Below are 22540 nucleotides of genomic sequence, written 5' to 3'. Positions count from 1 at the left end.
AGGTTAGACTGTCTGGGACATGAAAAGCTAGGTTTACTCCGGCTTTCCCTATGGCTTGTGCAGCACATTTTACATTATTGCTTTGCTGGAATAAATCCATGAGGGAGGCAGAAGAGGAGAAAGGAAGTTCACGTTTCTAGTCAGAAGATTAAGAACAAACTTGAGTGGTGGTTGTGTGAGGGTTTTGGGGCGTGCCTTGCTGTGGGCATTGCCCAGTCACTGCTGGGGCAACAGAGTGAGGGCTGAGCAGAGAATGAGAGCACAGCAAAGGGCGGGTGTGACAAAAGTAAAAAGGGAAAAGATAAACTGGAAAGGGCTGAAATCCAAACCTTAAATTCAAAGAAAGAAGATTATTCAGTTTCTCCCCCTTTCAAGTTTTTGGGGACTAAAAGATGTGTGGAGGAAGAAATGTACCCTTATCTTAAGAACTGGGGATGCTATTTAATCTGCTTTGGATTGTGGTGGTTTAACCTGGCAGGCAGATAAACACCACAAAGCCACTCATGTCTTCTCCCCCCACCACCTGGGGATGGGGGAGAAAACTGGGAAAAAAGAGTGATATTGATGGTTTGAAATAAAGAGAGTCAGTAGGAGAGAAATGGAAAGGGAAATAACAGCAATCATAATGATAAAATAATTAAAATACACAAAACAAGTGATGCAAGATGCAGCCACATCCAGTACCCAAGAAAAGAAAAGAAAAGAATGTTGGTGGTACCATTAGGGGTGTTAAAGAACACTGGTATCAATGCCAGTGCTCACTGAACAGTTTGAGCCCTTACAATGAGAATAATTAATACCAGTTTCCTGAGAAGGTGGTGGAATTTGCCAAGCATCCAAAAAACAACCAGACCATTTTCAGGTCCTGATTATTTCCTGAGGAACTGCTTGACCCCAGGGGCCTATAGCAGCCATGACAGTCTGCCTTTGCAAAGCCCCTTAGAATAGATCCATTCAAATGCAGACATAATTACACCTCTCCTCACAATATTATATTTCAAATATCCTGCCAGTAATCAGAATCTCTGCAGTGTGTGAGGAGTGAAGAGCCCCTTTATCCTTACAGCAGAAAGCATATGAACTGTTATGAGCTAAAGAAGGTTAATAATGGGAAAGGCTAATAGAAAAGGCTTTGAGGCATCATCACAGTCACAGAAAAGGCATGAGGAAATCTGAGAGTGAGTGACAATGCTGCCCCTTTATCAGAAAATGCCCTGATGGAGTGAGTGAGAACAAGAATCCTCTGCCTCCCCCGCAGAAAATCACAGCTACAGAGGAGTTGTTGTATATTTCAGTTTGCTCCCATGGTTTTAATCTTCTAACTTACTCTAATTATTCCTATTCAAGGCTGATTTATGTTTGGCAACTTTATGTTAGGAGGAGTTCCCTTTAGCAGAACAACACATGCTTGCAGGCAGGATGGGGGGAATATGATGTATTCAGATACAGTGTGAGGCATTAATTTGGCCAAGAAAATCTCTCTGACACTGCCTGTGCAGGCAGATTTTTCCTTATTTGCAGTAGGCTTTTGTCTCCGTCTCCCCTTGATGAAGAGCAGCAATGCTGACCTCATAAGGGATTCCTTCCAGTTTGTTTCCCAGGGTTTTTTGGGTGCTCATACAAAAATTTTTAACAACTCTGTGGTTTTTGCATGAGCAATATGTAACACAACAGTAAATCCATAAGAATTTCCACCAGCTGTGCTGTGTTATGTTGCTTTCCAGAATGGAGAAGAAGTTTTTGTCAGCTGTGCTCAGTAACCTCACATTGGGATGGTGACATTGCAGGAGGGAGTGGGACACACCTGACAACTTCAGGAAAGTCTGAAAAATTCCAAATTCCAACCTGTCATAGGTATTAAGTGTCTAAGACTTGTATCAAAATCAGTTTCCTACAAGGGGAAAAAGGAGGAATTAGCTGCTCTTGGGTTTTTGGTTTATTTTTGGGTTTTTTTTGTTTTTCTTTTTTTTTTTTTTTTTTCAGGAAAACAGCCTGTCATCTGGAAATGAGTTTAGAAAGAAGCAGGGGAGCCATAATGGGTGTAATATGGCACATGGCAAGGAACTGAGAACAGAAACTTTAATAAACAGCATGGAAATCTGTGGGAAAACAACCCCTGTGAGTTCTGCTGCTGCACAGAGATGTGGACTCTGCAGTTTCCCCTCAGTGGAAAGAGGTGTTGGCTGGGGAGGTGACCATTTTTCTAGATAAAAAGAAACCTGTGGTAGTGGCTTTATCATGGGACAGAGAATGGGAGCACAGAGCAAACAAGGGGCTGAGCTGGAAGGGGAGCCTGGAATTTTGGCCAGCCTCCCCCAGAGGAGGAGGAGGTTGCTTTGGGCTGCAGAAGGTGACTGAGGTGCCTGCTGTCACCTACACACAAAGATGCTCCAGCAGCTTGTTAATTGTATTTAAAATGGAGGAATCACTTGAAGAAACTTTCCTGAAACAATCTCCAAAGTCTGTGGGCTGTAACCATACAAAGTGAACAAAATACTCTGGTTTGACTGAAAACTTGTAATTTGTTAGATGAGCAGTTTGCAGAGATAGAATTTAGCACTAAGTGAGGGTTGCTAACTGAAAAAAAAAAAGAGAAATAGATATTGATTTATCCAATTATATGCAGGGTTTATTTAAAGTGGAGATTAGTCTGCTTTAAAAAAAAGTACTGAGTAAATGCATTACATGCTCAGTGCATTAATTGTTGGAAGCATGGGATTCACACATGTGGTATTGTTTATTTGGTTTTAAAATGTACAAAAAGAAATGCATTTTTAATGTACAAAATAAATGAATTTTTGATACCAAATTATCTTATCTTTGAAAAAGTATAGGTGACCCCATGGTCTATGGTCCTATCAAAGTAGCATTTGACTTAATGAAGGAGATTTTACCTGCCCCATGGTCATTGGTGTTTCTGAGGAGAGTGACAAGGACTTTGATGCTTTCTCTGTGAAAAGCATGCTAGATCTGCATGACAAACAGACTGAGATGGAGCCACATCTTTGTGGAAGCCATGTAGGAGTATTTTCCTTGTCCCAGTTGGTGTCCATGAATCCTGGGGAGTGAAGTGTGGCAAATGACAAATTCCTGCTGGATTTTTTCCTCTCTATTTTCATTAACCTCTGAATAGAGATTATTTTAATTAAAATAATCTTGACAGCACCTATGAAAAAGCTGTGGGGGTTGTAACAGCAATTAGGTGTGTTGTCAAAGATGATAAACAGCCTGGTATCACAGGAAGGAAATTAACACTCTGACCAATAACGGAACAGTAATCTTAATCCAGGGCTTTTTGCCTCTTAGGAACTCTTCAGAATGGATGGATTTTGGAGACCAGGCAATTTTAGAACAAGACAGTTAAGCAATCAGTGCCATAAAACATCTCCATTTTAAAAGTCAATGTCATACTGGTGTAATAGTGGCTGATGTCCAGCCAGCAAGAAATGTGAAGTTAATTGGACATTAACAGTGCAAAGCCTTGATGGTTTTCCTTTATTTTGGATATCAGAATGATTGGGATTGTATTCAACATCAGGTGGTGGACATTAACAATGATCTGCAGCAGTGCCAGGTGTTTCTCTGGGCTCTCCACTGCAGAGAGAAGGCATGGGAATGCTGGCAGCCTTTCTGTGCTGTGAGGAACAGAAGGTTTGAGAGCCTTCCTTTCTAGGTTGTATCTTGTACCACCACAAGTCTTTTATTACTTAGGAGCTGCTCTGAGCTCATAATTCACAGGTCTTGTGGTAAATTGCAAACTCCCTGAATTAGAGTGTGTTGCTCATCCTGAAAGCACCATTCATCCTCCAGGTGACCAGCATCACAGTGGGGCGAGCAGAATTAAAACCGAACAGTTTTACTGTGGGAGAGGATGGCAGGGGACTGAACTAAGGGTTGGAGTCAGATGGAATCTTGGAAGAATTGGGCTGGGAATAGTCCATCTGTAGGTGCCAGAGCAGATATGGGCAGGCTTGTAGGGCATGGAATGGATGAAGCTGTGCTTATCCATAAAGTCTGAGATAAAAATGAGGCTGGAGAAAGTTTGTGGTTTCCTGGGTACTCCTGTGGCACTTCCTGAGGCAGACGCTTCTCTACACGTCACCAGTGAAGGATTTCCAGGTATCCTGTAGGAAAGGAGTAAATGGAGAAATTCAACTCCTATGTCAACAAGAAAAGGGCTGAAAAGTTTATTAGAGACAATCCTGCCTTGTCCTTATCCTGCCTTTGCAGATGTAATCCAAGCAGAACTGCTCCTTGGCACTTAGGGCTTGTTTTGCCCTTCTGCACCCCTGTGCTCACCTCCTTCAGCTCGTGCTCACCTCCTTCACATTGTCTTGTCCCACTGTCAGCAAACTGAGAATTCAAACATGGAATGATAGCATGCCATGTTCCTGGTTAGAGAAACCAGCATTGTCATGTGCCTGAGATGTTTCCAAGGGAAGCAGCTTCCTTGTCCTGCTGAGGTTTCAGTAGCCCTCTGTCATTTCCAGTAATGTGTGGGTAGCAACCTACCATGTGCACCCATCCACACAGGGGTTTTTTTTAAACTCCTTTTTCATCCCTAAAACTAAACCAAATCTTACAGTTAGTGGAAAGCTGCATCTCAGAAGAGGTGTGATTTGAAGGAGAAGAGAATAAGTGGAAGATATCAAAGAAAGAGTTTATTTCTTGTTTGTTTTGCAGTGTGAAGAGACTGGATACTGCTACTCCAGAGACTAACTCAAAATGTAGTGTGAGAACATTCCTACCCCAAGGACATTTCCACTGTAAGAGAAAGTAAAAAATCCAAGCAAAAAAAGCAACATGTAAGTTAAGAACCAGGGGACAGGGGGACAACAAGTGATTTTTTTTCTGTTAAAATATGTGTTGTTTGTTCCTTGCAACCCTCCAAGTTACAGCTCTCTCATGCCTTCTAGTGCATGTGGATGAAGGCTTTGACCTGAGGGATGATGACACCAGGACCAACTCACTTCTTGGACTAAAGCAGGAGGGAGATTTCTACAGCTTGAGGAGCTGTGTGTAAGGCAGCCCAGCAGGTTGCAGGGGCTGGGGATACCCTAAGAGTGAGGCTGGGCAGGGACTCAGAGCTGCAAAGAGGAGTAAAAATCAGGGCACAGTGGGAAAGGGCAGTGATGGAGCTCATCAGGGGATGGTGGATGAGAGCAGAACAGCAGCCACTGTGAAAGGCACAATGGCTGAGGAAGTTGGAGCAGAGAGGAGAAGGCAGCAAGGACAAAAGTTCATCCTCTTCAATGCTGACAGAGTTTTGGGGAATTGAACTAAAAGCTTCCCTTCTGAGGGAAGTCTCAGGTCTGTAGAGCTCCACAGATCAGAAATGAGGTACACTGAGTTTCAGAGTCAGCTTCCAGGCTGAATGTACAGGGGAAATGGCTGTACTTTCTTACTGATAGAATAGCAGCAAAAATTAAATGCAATAGAAGCCAAACATAATTTCCAAAGTATTTTCCTACTTTACAAAGCCAGAAGTTTAAAAGGTTTATTTTGTAAGACAGCAACAGGCAATATATGAAGTACTTCCAAGGAAACACCTGTGTTGTGTAAAACCAGTAACATACCAGGCATAACATGGGTGGTAAACCAAACTTTTAGTGCTCTGCATAATATCATTATTTTTTTTTTAATAAAAATATTTAATTAAAAAATATCAGCCTACACTTGTTGAAACTGTGTTGGTGTCCCACTACTGACAACAATTCTCTTTTAAAAGGAAAATTTTTTACAACTTTCTTCCAGTAAACCACATCTGGATTTTTAACTTCATTGAAAGTTTTTAATGTGTTTTTATATCAGACTGTATTGTAATGGAATTGTTATTTATCTCCAGATTTATCCAGTTTCTGGATAATCTTTCTGGACTATCTTTCATTTATCAGGGTCTTTAATTACATTCCTCTACTCGCTGACCACTACAAAAATTGAAATCCTCACCACAAATCTGTAAAAATGTTTCCACTTGCACAGGGAGACAAAAATAGAATAATTCCATGTCTTTTTGGACGGGTGCCTGGCTGAAACTATGCAGGGTTTGACTGACAAGAGGATGTAGTCTTTGCTTAGAGCGCTTTCTTTAAGGTCCTTTTTAGTCTTCAGGAACATTTAAGTAGATGAATGAAGAGAGGATTTATGCTAGTTTCCCTTCATTTTTGTTGACTCTGCCTGCTTTTTTATAACTTTTGTCTCCTGCAACAAAATCTTTTCAGCTCTTGGGGCTTGCTGAATATATAATCACAAGCTGGTAAGTAGGAACTTCAGAGAGTTTTGGGTTGAAATGGCACTCTATTCTTTTGTGTACAGCTGTGGTAGGGAAATAAAACCCCTTTGTGCAGATAAGGAAAAAGCAGAATTATTGAAATGCTCAGTATTTGCCAGGGTTATAACTGTAAAGTGTAGTCTTTCAGTGGTGAATAAATGCAGTTAACACATAGCTCAGCCTGTGAATGCAGTGGAGAGACTTTGCTGGGGTAAGTTGGGGATTATTTTGCATCTGAGTGAGCTCTCCTCGCTGCGCTGCACTCCACATTATCCGTTTCCTGGGGAATGTGGATGGGAGCTTACAAAGCACAGCAGGTAATTGGCTGCTTCAGCTGGAAAAGCAGAAAAAAAAGGATATTTGTTGGTATATACAGAAAGAAAATGAGGACAAATGGCTGTTGGGTGATAATATGTGTCCACAGTCTTCTGAGGAGTCTGTGAGGTTAAATCCATCCTGGCACTTTGCAAGGGCGGTGAGTGTGTTACATGTGAAGTTTAAACAGTTGAGCAACTTTTTCTGTCTGTGAATTTTGGACTGGAACTCTCATACACTTTGACTGTAAGAAAGGAGGTGAATGTTCGTGTGATAACAGCTTTTTTGAACGATTTCTGTTGCTGTTCAGGGCTTGTGTTTCTGTGTCTCAGCATTCCTTTTTGTGTTGCTACTTTATTTTGAACCATACCTTCATTTCATGTGAACAGTCTTATCTGATGCCTGTGGAAAGCAAACATAGCTCAGCCTTTAGGAACTTTTTTCTGTATTTCTAAACCTGGCATGCACTGAGGCAAATATTTCCTCTTGGAAAGGGAAAGCTATTACTGGGTTAGGTGCTTTTTCTCAGTTGCACATGTGGCACTTTCTACAGGCAGACTGAAAAGAGCCTGTAATGGTATATCTATGTTTTTTCTTAAAAGGGGTTTATGTCCAGGCAGAGTGGAGAAATGTGTTGGCAGTGAAAAGACAGATGTAGCCAGGTTCCTCCTGAAACAGGGCCATTTGCATGGAAACCTTTCTGGTCCCTGCCTTTTTTCTCCTTCCTCTTTTTCAATGAAGCAGCCCTAAAGTCAAGGCTGATAGATACTAGAATAAGATCAATTCTAATTTAATTTTCATAATATTGTGTAAAACCCTCACCTATCTGGGGTTTGATACTCCAGAAACATCTGCCTATGGGTGAAATGTGTATGATGGATCTCACTGGAGCTGATTGACACAAAAATATAATATTTACTTCAAAAATGTTTGCAGTTTCATGTTGCAGGATTCCAGTCCTTGGACAGTTGGATTTTAATTTGATTCCTAAAAATCCCACCAAGAACAATGTACATCTGTGTTGGATGTTGAAATTGTGCTGCATATGTAGAAAGGGACAAAAATGAAATATTTTATGGGTTTGGTAGGTCTACATGGCTGTATGTAGGGAGAATATTTGGAAGGCTGAAAAATAGATGATGCATTTTTAGCATTTTACTATCTTTAGCAAGCAAAGGTTTCTTTCCTCCCCTTTGGTAAAGAGGAAATCCAAGTTTTCCTTTGCTTCTTTTATACAGCCCTGTACTCTTTGAGGTGGCTTTAAATTTTCATCAGTGTCATATGAGGTAAAATGTGTATTAAAGCATTAAGGAAAATGGGGTTAGGACCTGCACTGTCTAATAAAAGAAATTAGTATTTTTTGGCAGCCATCCTTTGGCCTGTGTAATTTTTTTCCAAAGGGCACTGACATTTCTCCTGGCTTCCTTAGGACTGCCATTCTGTGTATGGACATGTTTTTCACCCATTGACCTTTTTTATTTATTTTCTTGAATGCCAAATATTTAATGTGTCATTTCTGGCACAAAGTTCTGGTGATCAAAGGGGAAACAAAACGGGCTTGAAGCAGGTTGCTGGAAAGGCACACACGGGATGGCACAGCCATGGAAAGCTGTTTTATTTCCTGCAGGAGTTGAGCACCAGTCCTCATACCAACTTAATGAACACAGGAGGAAGCGTATATTTTCCTGGGCCTGGAAAGCAAATGTGGCCACAGAGTGTGAGGTTTTCTACCAGGATAATCAGCTAGAGTGGCATGAGTGACTGCCTGCCAAACCTCTTTTGCCTCCTGTGTGCCTGGCCCAATTAACTCCATTCTCCATTCTTCAGTCATCTCCCCAGGCAGCTACCTGCCCTTAATGGGCCATAAAACACATGGCACCAATCCATGTGGAAATGTTTTGGGGTGTAGGGGCTGTCTCAGCCATTTGTAGGGGTCTCCGAGTGTCAGTGCTGTCCAAAAAGAAATTCAGAGGATGTACCTGTGCCCTCCTCCTGGTTGCTGGAAGAGTCTCTTTGGGTAACATAGGTCATGGGATGAAAGCTGGATTCCTTTGGGAGAGCTGCACAGAGGAGCCAGCGGAGAAACTTCAGCTGAGCACAGAGGGAAGGGCTTCAGTTGGGATTAGACACCGTGGTTCTTATCTCTTAAACAAGATTTCTTCTTTGCTTCTGCCTGCCTGCCTCCCTCCCAAGTGGGGATTGGCCATAACTTTTCTAATTGGGCTTGTAAAGGGATTGTGCTTGGTGACAAGTCCAGCAGCTCAGTTCTTTCCCCGCTATGGCCCCTGTGCCTCCTGGACTCCAACCCTCCATCTGCAGCATGGGCTGGGAGGTGCCAGATGGTCTGGTGGAAGACATCCATTCCACAGACTCCAGATTCCAAAGAAAAAGCCCCAGGAAGGCCTGAACTTCTGCAGGTGAAGCTCTGCAGGGAGGGAAAGCACCTGGAGCTGTGATCCCAGGAGAAGACTAGAAATACACAGCTTTTGGGTAGGCTATGCTTGAAAATGTTTTAGCAGGCTTGTGACCTTTAAAAGAGATTAGAGCTAGCTATTAGTTCATTTGTACCTCCAATGTTCTTTGAGTGTGTGCTCTATAATATATGAATATATATATATATATATTCAGATAATATAGAACATATATATATAGTGTGCAAATGGTATTTCATAGAATTTTTAAAATTTTTTAGAGCTAAGGAATGTATTTGATTACCTATAACTATTCCTTGGGGTCTCCCACAGAGAAGTGCTCGATCTCAGGGTATTATCCAGAGCCTCAGAATTGAAGCTATTGATTGAAACTGGAGTGGATCACTGGGACTCTGCAAAAATTTAGGGCTGAGCCAAACTTCTCAGATCCTGCCTTTGCATATTTCTGAGTATCCTTGAAATCCAATTGCTCTCATGAGGATTGAGAACTGGAAGAATGGATTTCTCACTCATATTTTTTCGGGGAAAGTTGAGACATACTGGGATAACACACCTGCTCAGTGCCACTCTAAGTCATCTAGGAAATTTAGAACATTTCATGAATATAAGCCTGCCCAGCTTTCCTGTCATGCAGGAAAAACCTGTGGAATCAAATTTACTTCTCAAACATATTTATTTGTGCACTTTCATCCTCAGCTGGCCCAATGGACAAAAATCTCATTTTGGTGGTCTTGAGATTTATCACATGGAGCTTCACATGAAAACTTTTGATATCAGAATTCAAATTTATCAAAATTGAAATAATTTAGAGTTACTGAGGATTTTTTTTTTTTTTTGAGATAAGAGAGACCTGGGAAATGCTGCTTCTAGAGAATGATGCTGTTGTGACATCCTCCCATCCCCAGACTCTGCACCCTGGCAGAGTCCCAGTGTAGTCAGTAGAGCCACATTAATTTGTCTCTGGCCAGGAAAAGCCCTCATAATTTTAAGTAAGTCATATCTACATGAAATAATAAGAAAATCTGTGAACTTGTATCATACAAGCATGCCTGGAGAGGGATGACATTCAAACCAGAGGTGCTGCTGGTACCTGTCAGATTAATTTAGTGACGTCTCCCTGCAACCCCAAACTCACTGACTTCTAGAATTGTTAGGGAAACCCAAAATGGTGGTGGGTCACTGAGAGTTCTGATGCTTTTTGTGTTCTTGGTTAGGAAGGAGTTAAAACCAGTTCTGGAAGTGAGCTGAAATGTTCAGAGTAAGAGTTTTCCAGAGGAGGCTGTGCTGACTGAGAGTGGACTTTGTGCTTTCTGCTGCTCTCCTGCTCCCTTAAATTGTGGAAAGAGTAACAAACCCACTGGCTGTGGGGGCTCCCAGGGAATGGCTCACAACAAAGAAATTTGGTATTGGCCTGGCTCAAGCATCCTCAAAAAAAGCCAAGCCTGGCTTTGAGCTGGAGCTCAGTCACAGGTGGTGAGAGCTGTCCTGCATTGCCACTCCAGGCTGTCCAGGGCAGGTCCCTGGGGAGCAGCACCCACAGGTTTGATTTGGCTGAGTGTGTTAGCTGGCACACAGATTTGCTGCCCTACTCAGTGCAGTGGAGCAGGGTTAGGGAAAATGTTTCACTGCTGTAATCTCAGCAGAGCAAACATGAAAAGGATAAACAATCAGACCATTGGGGCAGCACAGGCTCTGTCTCCCATTTGGGGTTTGCACACAAAAAGACAGTGCACCTTGTCTGAGGCAGGAATTCTGCCTCTGGCCAGGGTTTAAACCCCGTTTCTTTCAATAGCTGTGCACCAGATACACCTCTCTCACCAGCCTTGTGAGGATGAAATCTCCCTTCTCTAGGTTTTGCTGTGGACAGCAGCTGCCAAGGTCCCGGTGCTGCAGGGAGGTCATTGCCAGAGCCAGACCCAGAGAGGCAAGAGCAGGAGTGCTGAACCAACCTTGGCAAAAGCTGATCATGCCTTGGCTAAAGTCTTTATTCCTGTGGCCTGCTGAAGGCGTGCTGAGGGAGCCAGAGAACTCATGCAGCTCTGCAGCCAGCTGTGCATGCCTGCTGCAGGAGTTAAAACTCACTCAGGCAGTGGGGCTGTGGCTATTGCCTTATTCACTTCAAAATATGGCATGCTGTGTTAATTGTCCTTTTCACATGTGTCAGAAGTGAGGTATGATTCATAAATGAGGATTAATAAATGAGGATATGTGTTCTTTTGGTGCTGTGTCAGTCAGAGGGTGACAGGGTGCAAGCTGTGCTCACTGAGCCCTTACTGCAGGTGGAGACTGCACTGGGGGCCTGACTGCAAAATCTTTCTTCTCACCAGCACACCAAGCTGGTGACAAGGCTTGCAAACGTACATCCCAAAAGTGTCTTGGAAGCATTTCTGGAGAACAAAACCTATTGCAAGTAGTGCATTTCCAGCCTCTTTAGTAATAGCTTTTCTGTTAGCTAATTTCTGTCCTTAGGAGGAAGTGGCTTCCTTCCTCTCTTCATTTAATTCCTTTGCTGTGCTGACCTTCACCTGTGTGACTGGCTCCCTGAAATCCTCTCGGGAGGATCAGTGTCACTTCTAATAAGCCAGCTGTCACTTTACACCAAACAGAAAGTAAGTGTTCCATTTGGTAAATGGCCCAGGAGAACCCAGAGGCTTTTTCTACCACCCTCATTTTTTTTTTCTAGGGGAAAGTGTTTTACTTTGACGTGGCTGAAAGTGCACAAAGCAGATTTGAAGCTGCAGATTTAAGTGTCTTGAGCGAAGGCTGCCATGTGAGGCTTTTCTTTATTTATCAGCCGTGCTGAAACGCGATCAGAGTTACGGCGCGGGATCCGGGCACAAAGAGTTTTCTTGTGTTTCCAGCCAGAGGATAAGGGATATAAGGGATACACCGTGTGAGGAACACACTGGGAATTTCTTTCCTTTAGAAAGCTGCACAGGAAGACACAGGAAAAGTAAGATTGTTACACTGAGCTCTTGGCTGCCGATGCAGGGTGCAACACTGCTTCTTCTTGGGAATTTTGCCATTGACTTGATTGTGAGCAGGACAGCTTTTCTCTGTCACAGCTGTTTATTTATTGCTCCCCTTCTGCTGCTTTTTGGTGCTGACAAGCACCACCTGTGCCCCTGCAGCAGCTTGCACAGGTGGGTTATATTTACACCACTAATCACAGAAAGTATTTGAGAGTGGAAGGGGAGCTCTGTATTTGTGTGCCTTTCACACAGTAGCTGGTGTCTGAATTCAGCAGCTTGTGGAGCACAGGTTTTACACAGGGTTTGACAAAAGTGAAATCAGTGTAGGTTGCTGACTGACCACCCCTGGAGAGCACCTTGAGACAGGAACAGAAAGTGGCAGCTCCGGCGCACGAGAGGAAGGCCATGGTGTTTGTCCGTGGACATGGAGGTTGTGTAAGTATGGCTGCCTGTGGGGATTTGCCTCTGTGCTGGGGATTTTGCAGCTGAGAAGAGGGCTGGATGTGGGGTCAGATGAAGATGGTGAAATGCTACCCCCATGGCTCTGTAGCTGGGCTCTGTGAAGCCAGTCCTCCTTCTCAGGAAAGGTGAGGCCTCTCAGCCATGCTCCTCAGGGCAGCTCAGGGCCTCTTTTTCTCAGTGTTGTTTGGAGGCACCTCCACAGCAGTGCAGCAATATCCCACTGGCTCTCCCCTCCCAGGGGCCCTTCTAACCTCTCTTGTCACCGCTGTTCCTCTGCCAGCAGAGGCTAAGGGACAGCAAAAAGCTCAGTGCATGTTACAGGAGGCTGCCCAGGCTTTACCCTGGAGATGATCCTTCCTCCTTCCTGGCTGCAGAACAGGGGAGGGCAACTTGCCTCTTGGTCCTCTGGGCATTTAATTTGCCTCATGATCTGGAGGCTTAGGGCCAAATCTTTCTTTGCTAGCACCCTAATTGATACTCTAAACTAAGTGTTTGCAGTAACTGAAATAGATATCTGAGACTGATTTCAGGATATTTAAATCTAGTTAAGTATCCAAGATACCATCCCTCAGCCTGAGTGAGCTTTGAAGATGTGTGTGTATGACAAATATACATCTGGCTTCTCTGTGTCTTCCTAGGTGTGGGGAAATGCCTTAGAAAGTTCAAGTCTAGAACCCTGTGCTTGTCCCTGCTCTGCATTGAGCAAACTGCAAAGAGAGGGTTCTGACTTTATTTGTTCAAGTTTTGTGTTGGACTTTTTCTTGGATGTGTTGGCTGGATGTATTCCTCAGGCTATGACTTGCAGAGAGCTGTCACTCTGATATTTAATAGCAGTTAATTTGGTTTTTATTTGGTTTTTTTTTTGGCCCCCCTTGGTCTACTTCAAACAACTACAAAAGGGAGCTACCTAATCTCTAGAGCTCCCCAAAACTTCTGGCCAAAGCAATAAAAAACAACACCTTGAACAAAGTACCCAGTAGCCTTGAAAGCACACAGCTTTGAATAATCGACTTTCTCAACAACAGCTGAAGTTTGTAGCTTTTCAAATGAATGGAACTGGAGCCCCCAGAATCATTGTCTCTTCAAGCCACTGCCCAGGAGGGAAGCGGTGCTGGGTAATGAGCCAAAAATGTTAATATATATAAAGGGTAGCTTAATTTTCAAAAGATCTAGGATTGAATTTATTTTAAGTAAAAGTGTGTATATAAGTGTCTGACTATACAAATTTATGTATGGAACCAACAACTGGTAATCAGCCTGAAAAATGTGTAAGCAACAGAGGTCTTTCAGCATGTGCTGCTTGGATGTAAACCTAGGAAAACAAAATAGATTCTTTTATGGTTCGATCTCCTTATGTAACGGAAGTCAAGTAATTCCTAGACTTGGTGTAGTTCCTTGCTGTTATTGTTGGAAAATAGGCAATACACAACTCCAAGCATAGTTTAGACTTTTTATCTTTGATAAAGCTTGGTCCATGTCTCTCCCTGTGGATGTGGGAACAGTTGGTAATTAGAAAAGTGAAATGTTTCCTTGTTAGCTACAGGGCTCTGAAGACAGTTGATTCAGTATGCTCTGAGAGTACTGAAACTGGGCCACTGAACACTTGTTGGTGTTAAATCAAATTGTGATTTATGGACTCAGACTTCCTTCTGAACTTTATATCACTTAGAGCCTGCTTAAGTGACAGCTTCTTTCCTAGAACAAGAAGCCCATTTTGATATGATATGGGACATTTTTTCATACAATGAGCCTATCTATTGCAGAACTTTGCCTTACCCCAGATGTAGGGATTTTACTATTTGTAGTCTGCATACATTAATTAATAAAAATATAGCTGTTGTTAGCATCTTGTGAGATCTAGATGTAGGTTTAAGGCTGTATAATCTTGGACGTTAAAAAAAAATGCCTTGGAGGAGCAGATTTAAAACTTCAGCATCGTCAAATTGTCTCATTTAAAATATTCTCCATTTTTTTGGCTGGAGCACCACCTTACTCCCATCACTTACATTAGCCTTTCTACAAGGCAGTTGTGAGAAAGCTTTCCTGGCCAGGAAAACTGCCTTTCTCTGTTCCATATGTTAAACATTAACTTAGCTTAGTAACATTAGGACTGCATTTCCCTTTCCTAACTGTATTCCTCAAAAAATTGCTGTAGGTAGGAATCCATAGCAATCACTGAGTGTGATGGTCCTGAGTGCCCTGCTGCAGAGGCACCACCTGTGCAAAGGAGTAGAGCTCTTGGGAAATGAGTTAGCAGAAGAAAAGAAGCAAAACCAAGCCTCAACTGGCTGGGCAGTCAGCATTGGGTGATTTGGTAGGAAATCTAAATCACTGCTTTTTTAATCTAGTGTCATTTTGAAATTAGTAATGTGTTTGAAGCTGGGATAAATCTTAAATATGCTTCCTGGTGAAGTGTTCGCTAAGTTTTCATTGCTATATTTTTCCCTCTGCAAATGGAGAGGCAATTAGCTGCCTGTGAAAGGCAGGATTTGGAGAGAAAATTGTGGTTATGTACTATATGTGCAAACCTGGCTCTGCATTTACAAGCTGCAACGGAGCTTGTAATGAATGACTCTTATCTTAACTAGGCATGAATATTTGCATTGATTTCCACTTAGCAGTTGGTTTCCTGTGCTTTTGAAGGTGGAGTGAGTTGTTAATTAATTATTTTCTTCCCTGCTTAACTAGAAATAAGTGCTCATGTTTGCTGGGTTTATGTTTAGGGAGGAATGGAGTATGAAAAGAGAAGCTTGGCTCATCATTACTGTGTGAGTGGAAAATGTGTTCCCAAGTGTGTTAGGATTAATACAGCAAGCACCTGTGAGAACGTAGTTCAGTCAAACAGCAGATGCTGGAAATTCCTTTAGTAAATAATTTGGAGCTAGTATTCTTCTTTTGAGTGTATAAATCAGTCCTCTCCACTCCCTTCCTTCTTTTAAGCCCACCAGATCTACTTTCCTTTTTTGTTGCTAAAATGGTCCCCAAGCCTTCACTCAGTGTGTTGATCCAAAAAAAAAGAGTACAACCTCCCACTGAGACCTTTGGAGCAGCTGTGCACAGCAGAGATTATCTCCTGTTGGATCTGGTAATCTGCAGCAAAAGCTGTGATTTGTACATTTATTTTCGCCACAGCCTGCAGGACCCAGCTCATGCTGCAGGAAGCTCAGTGCTGAAAGGGCCTGGGTGCTACTCACAGGTCCAGCATGATGTAACAGTAAATGGTGGTGCTGGTAAGTGTCTGGTTGGTTTGGAGGGTGGCAATGTGACAAAAATAGTCATTGTCATGGTCTGAGTGTCACAGAGAGGGTTTTGTGTGGATGGGAAAGCAGAGAGAGGAAGTGTTGTGAATTACCAGGCCTACTATGAAGTCGTTTGCTCACCTGTTGGTGTTGCTAATAAAGTACAAAAGTGGCAAAACAGATTGATCACAGGTGTGAATGGTGCCATTGCTGCATTTTTTAAAACAAAAATTGGGCAAATACAAAAAATAGAGAGGACAAAGGTGTATCTCTTTCAGGTTGATAATTTAAATTTCTAATGCTTTTGGATCTTCCATACTCCCATCATGGTGATGAGTGGAAGTCAAACCACCACCTTAATTTTAATGCTGGTTTGAGCATGGTGATAATCCAGGTGAGATTTGAAGAAGATTGACAGAAATGTTCTGATTGTAGCACAGGTCCTTGTCCAAACTAAAGTCAAAGGTGGGAGGCTGCTCTCTGGCTGCTAAGGATTGTGTTCTGTTGCTGCACTAATAGATGAGAGAGGAATTGAATTTCTTGATGAAGTAGCTTCATTCAGTTGTCTATAGGGAGCTATTTGAAGACAAAAAATAAAAAAGCAAAAGCCTTGTTCTAGAGGCGAAAGGAACAGTGGGACTTCAGAATCCTATCAATTGCTTTCCAAAAATGATCCTTCTCATAAACTGCATAAACGAACACTATTCTTTTGAATTTACGAGTTTCTTTTGAATGATAACTTTGGGTGAGAATGAAGTTGCCTGCTGTGCAGGGCTCCAGAGCAGTGCCAGAGCTTGTGGACTTGTGCTCTGTTCCATAACCCACTAAAAACCCCACATGCACAGGAAAGTGACCTGGTGGCAAGATGTGATCCAGATTATATCACTGGTCTCAAGAATATTCTTTTCTTTGTCCTGGTTCCTTGGTGGTTTCCATGGATAAAAGTACCATCTAAATGAGGTGTGCATCTTCCCAGAGGGAGGTTATTTCACAAGCACCTGGTGGCAGATTTGGGGTTATTTCTGTGCAGAAGCTGGCAATCATGCCTCAAGGACAGACAGAAGAATAGTTTGAGATTTAATCAGGTTCCCTATACCTTGAGTTTCTCTTCATGGTTTCTGCCTTTATGATAGTAATCGACAGCTCTTACACTTAATAGCTGGAGATAATTTTGGTTTTTCTCTTGAATCTTGCATTTTTTTTTTGGACCCAGATAGGAAGTCTCATTAAATGTTTCCATTTTCAGCAGAATTTTACCTGTCATTCTCAAAACCTGAGCTCAACAAACTGCATCACAAAATAATAGTAAATAAAACTTACTATAAACCAAGCAAAAACTTTGTATAATATTGTGAATCTCTGTACCATTTTGTCAAAGGCAGACTACAGTTTAATGGGCTTTCAAAACAGAAAAAATAAATAAATCAGATATATCTCTATGGAAAACAAGTGAGATACTTCTTATCACATGAATAAACAGTTCCTTTAGAAAATTGTTTTGCACCATTATGGCTTCAAGTACCATTTATGTAGTCTACTAATGAGAGGCCTCTGTAGCAGCCAACACACCGGGTATGGAAAGGGCTCAAAATTCCTAATTCCTTTCAAAAGTGAATACACTGTGTCAAAAAGGAGAGGAGAAGGGGAAAAGAGTAAGGAGTTAGAGCTTTTTATTAATAATAACAGTGAACTAGCCTGGGGAGAAAAGTTCCTATGAAAGGATAATACATAAGAGTTTTTCACACTGCCTCAAGTTTTTTTTTTTGTTAAAAAAATTTCAAGATTTATAAAGATTTTTTTCAATTTAAAATATCTTTTTTTTTTCCTGTCTTTCTTCTCACAGCCTAGGTACCTGCAAAATAAATTGATGGAATGGGTACAGGGGTAATTGGTTTAAAGAAAAGGAGAGGCAAAAATTGAATAATATTGCTAAAGAAGGAGCTGCTTGAAAGAGGCAACTGGCCCATCATAGTGTTGCAAAAGTATAATTTGAGTTTTCAGCCTGTACTACCACAGTTGTTGTATTGTTGCATATGCTAAATATAAGTAAATATAACTCTATAATATATCCATATAAAAAATATAAGTAAATATAACTCTAGATTTTGAAGCAATAATGAAGTGCAACTTTATGTGCCAAATCAATGCATTTATTACTTGTTAGGGATTTGATTCCATAACCCAAGTGCCCATGGGTGGGGATGAGATCACATCTGAAATACCAGACAAGCTCTGTCATGGCTCCAGGTCTCTGCAGAGCAATGCCTGACTCTGCAGTGCCTGCCTCCCTTTGACCTGCCTACGGCTGGTATTTTTGAAAAGAATATTTCAAGTTTGTGGATGTTCCTCTTTTTTTAAATTTTTTTTTTCTTCCTTTCCTTCCCAGAAAGCCTGAAGACCCCAGGCCAGGGACTTCATGGAGGAGAGACCTGTAGTTTGGCTGGCTCAACCTCTGACTTACTGAGGCTGAGACGCTTTACAATTTCCAGTAAAAAAAACCAAAAAAGTACATTTGTGTAAAAGACTTTTTATTTTTATTTTGATTGCTGTGGAGTTTAACTGCCTCAAACTGGGGCCAGCCTTTGTTCTGTCTTGCAGTTAAGTAACTGTGGCATTTATGATAGCCTGCAATTACTGTACAAGCTATCATTTTTCCATTCAGAAGTCATCATTTCTCCGTGCTTGCAGCATTATCTCAGATGCCACAATTATGTGCACCCTCAGGAGGAGGAAGTGGCTGTGGCACATCACATACTGTGGTGTGGCCAGGGCAGGGAAGTGAATTTTGGGGATTTCTGGGATAAGTCTTCTTGTGGAGCCAGGTTTCCATGTGTGTCTGCTGAGAAGAGTTAGTTCACAGCACATACTCTAATGCTTTTTCCTAGGAGGATTTGAGGCTATTAATTTTCAAGTGATTTAAAGATATAGCTAGGAAAAGTAAATACGAGGTAGACTGCAGCAAAAATAAACTGGTGAATAGCCAAAGTCTCATTTAGTCTTAGGCACACTTGAGAACAAGATCCAGGGCACATAGAGGACCAAAAAGTGTTTCTGAGTAGGCAATGGTCTCAGACATTTTGAAACCAATGTGCAAGGAGATCACTTCCTACTGGAACTGCTAAAAGAGCAAATTGGCTGTGGCAGACCTGGAAAAACTGTGCTGTGCTTGATTTGTTTGTTCTGATTTGCCCTTTTGCTTCCTGGAATTTTTAGGTTTGAAGCTCAAATATGTGGTACCTGCAAGCAAAGGAAGAATAAATCCCTACCTTGCCTTTTTGTCAGAGCTTTGCTATTTGTTTTATCAGGCAATTTGCAATCTGCATATGACACAGAGCATGTGGGAAGGCAGGGATTTCATCACTGATCTCAGATGAGCTGGGTTCCTGATGGCTTCAGTGCTCTGGAAGCTGAGGGATATTTGCAGATGGATTTGGATTTATAAGATCTGCTGCAAAAATAGATGCAATTTTAACAAAACCTTTCACAAGGGGCATATGAATTCTTCTGCCTTTTGCCAATGTATTAACTAGGGCTGTTGAAAAGTTATGTCAATCTCCCCTTAGCCAGGAGCTGTGGGGGAGAATTATGTTACAGCCTTTAAGTATGACAGCTTTCTGTTCTTGTGGAGTTAATCTGTCAAGTCAGTTTTTTAATCAGTAACTTTTTACAAATATGTAGATTGTTTGTTATACAAATGTAGTACAAGATCACTGTTTATTTTTTCTTAATGTTAACATAGAAGTGTAACCATGTTCAAATGCTTTGATAGCTGGATGTACTAGGATGGCCAAATACATTTTGCTCCTTCATGCCTTTGAGACAGCTGGTCTATGCTTCATTCTGCATACAGGGCAGAATCAGCTGTGTTTATTGTTGAACAACATAGAGTTGATTTGGTGAAGAGGAGATTAAAAAAACCCAGGGAAATGCAGTCCTAGAGCTTGGCTGACATCATTGCTTGGCAGCCCATTTATTATAGGCAGTCTTGTCTCCTCCTCAAAGCTCTTTGGGGTTCAGGCCAAGCCTATCTTGTGCTCAGCCTGCTTGTGCTGCTCTGTTCCGTGGCTCTGCTCTCATCTGGGGCAGGGGAGGCTGCAGCCCCTTCCTGCTGCAGCATCACTGCCTGAGCCCTTCTCTCCCAAAGACCTCACACCGAGTTTTATGTGGCTTCTGCTGTAATAAACTGCATAAGGCAGCCACTCATGCAGGGCTTGTAAAAGCTGACTTTGTGCTTTGTCTCAGTGGTGGTCTGAGTAGTGCTGGCACTCCATGCACCTGTTGGATATTAATAGGAGAAAATCAGGATTCAATTTACAACTTTTATTTTAAATGTTGTCCATTTAAGCATTGCCATGGAAGCTGATGATACTTTGAAAAGAGAGGTTTGCTCTGCATTTTAATTTGTGCAATTAATGATATGTTTGCATGAGAAGTGGTTAAATGCACAGTGGTTTCTTAACATATTTCTAATGTAGCACTTAGTACTGTGGTTTAATTGACAGTGTGGTGATTGATCAAAGGTTGGACATCGTGATGTTGGGGGTCCTTTCCAACCTTGGTGGTTCCACGAGTCTATGAAATATCTGTAGTCCCCTTAATATCTTGGATGGATAAAACCTCTCTTGGAGCCATCAGAAAGGTTTTTTTTGCTTGATATACTTAGCACGAGTGTCTGGTGTCTCAGTTTTACAGTAACCTTGCTTGTCTGAGCCAAAAGCGTGGTGCCAGGGAGGCCAGTAACCTTCTACATGTCACTAAAACAACCAGCTTTTGCCTTTCTGTCTAAGTACACAGTGTGTGGGGAGTGAACAAAGCCCTTTTCTGCCTTTTATTCTCAGTTTAGACTGCTAAGAAAGAGGGGGAATTACCTTTAATGAGTCCAAGAAGTAACTATGCCCATTATCGTACCCCTTTAAAATAAAAAACAGACAGATGCCACCCTGATTGTAATGGCAGCTGGGTGCAGTGTCTCCTTGGACTGTGAGCACTAATTCTTAATATCACCCTCAAATATTGTGCAAATGCATCAAAGCCAGTACACAAATGCACTAAAATATAAGGAAGCAGTGAGAAAACTATTGATGCTTATGGTTTGTCCAAAATATTCTTCTTAAGTAGCAAAAGTGATGCAGAAAGGGACTTCAGTGAGGTTGTTTGAATGTTGGACAGTTGGCCAAAGTTCAGAGCAAGTCAGCTCTGTTGACAGGGATCCATCACAACTCAGAGCTGATCAATACTGGTTCACAAGCTGAAAATACTGGTGTAAAACCTGTTGTGTCTCATTAAATGCAACTGTAACTTATACTTTTCTGCAACACAACATGGAAAGTTCAGTCTTCTAAGTGCCACTAGAAATTATAGACAGTAGTGTCATTGGATCAAGGTAGATTTTTTAACATTGCAGTATCAAAGGAATATTCCTTGGTCCAGCAAAACTTTGGTGATGAATTAATTGCTTGACCTGACAAGAAGTTAAGTTCACTTGATAAAGAATTGTTTTATTTTATTTAAAAGGAGGAATAAAATCTTACATATGACCATATTATTTTCCCAATAACCTGGTTTTCAAATCACGGTGTCAATTTTCAATTTTGATGTTCAAAATACACAGAAATTACTGGCACAAATGGGTAGGGGAGCAGAAACTGACTGAATAAAAAGCAGATGCTTGTGAGCCACCGTGCTGTGTCACCCCCACAGCGTGCTGACACAGTGTTCATGTGTTTGGACACTGCCTTTTCCCACAGATATGCAGCCCTTGCATCACCCCTTTTTACCAGAACAGGACAGAATGTGCACAGATGCTTTAGGATATTGGTAAAGAATGAAACAAACTTGCATATAACCAAAAGAAGCCTTTATTTTTCATCCTTTTTCTCTTTTTTTTTTTTTTTAATGATAAGCTAAATTTTATCTGAGCTTGAGTTGTGAGTTCATTGTTCCTTGTTCAACTTATTGCTCACAAGATCCTCTCCACTTGTGTTATTTTTTCTACATGAATCCATGTTTTCTTTTGCAAGACCATCCTTTGCCAACAACTACATATTTTTGGTACTGTTTCTTCATTGAAACACAAGTCTAAAGACTTGGTGGCTGTGCATTTTGTTTGTAGCATGAAATCTGTGAAGGTCTGTACAGCCCATTGCTGTGTCTCTTACTTTGTCATTGGAAATAGATTGCCAGCTACAATCTGTGTGTATTTAATTTGTCTAAAAAAATGGGTTGGCCAAATTTTCACATTTTAGAGTCATTCAATTTACCCTAATGGTCTTTAACTGAGAGTTATGTTCACACAGTAGAGGATAAAATAGACTGAAATTTTTTCTCAGAGCTATTAAATTTTTTAACTTGATGAGCCCCCATCTAGTCCAGAAAATACAGGTTTTTGAGTTTGTCCAGTCTCTCTATGAAATCTGGCAAGCAAGAGCTGGATTGCTTGAGGTTATTGGAAGATAAAGGAATAGTGCAAAGCAAGGAGTGTGAAGAGGAATGTGATTATTTCTACAAGGCAGAAACTTGCTTTATTTGACAAAGAACATGCTCAAATCTTAATGAAAAGATTTGGCTTTGAGCACATGCTCTGTATCTTCCTGGCTGGATGTGCATTTTGCAGAATCACGGTGTGAGTGACTCACTGGGCTGCACAAGGACCAGGGACAGAATGGGACCTGGGCTCTAGGCACGAGCACATCTGTCATGGAAAGGGCATCACTTCCAAATGAGCTACCAGGGACAGCAGCTTCCATGTAGGCTTTCAGGTAGGTGGGCTATGCAGCCATCCCCTGGAGGCATTAAAACAATGCTCTGAATCTAAGCCCTTCCATGAGGGGCGTGTTCCACTCAGTGCTG

At 41.7% G+C, this 22540-nt stretch overlaps 1 protein-coding gene across 3 annotated transcripts in view; it reads left to right on the top strand.

The window, feature by feature from the left end:
* Window positions 1–12225: 12225 nt before the first annotated feature.
* The window catches only part of INSC (INSC spindle orientation adaptor protein), a 120409-nt gene continuing 110094 nt past the window's right edge, over window positions 12226–22540 (top strand). For all 3 annotated transcript variants that reach the window (XM_064714167.1, XM_064714164.1, XM_064714166.1), the window contains exon 1: window positions 12226–12425. In XM_064714167.1, the coding sequence (XP_064570237.1) occupies window positions 12415–12425 (11 nt within the window). In that variant the 5' untranslated portion in view covers window positions 12226–12414. The remainder of the gene's footprint in view (window positions 12426–22540) is intronic.

This window comes from Zonotrichia leucophrys, chromosome 5 (assembly GCF_028769735.1).
Source record: "Zonotrichia leucophrys gambelii isolate GWCS_2022_RI chromosome 5, RI_Zleu_2.0, whole genome shotgun sequence".
NCBI classification, from domain to species: Eukaryota; Metazoa; Chordata; class Aves; order Passeriformes; family Passerellidae; genus Zonotrichia; species Zonotrichia leucophrys.
This window is presented reverse-complemented; position numbering and strand designations above follow the sequence as displayed.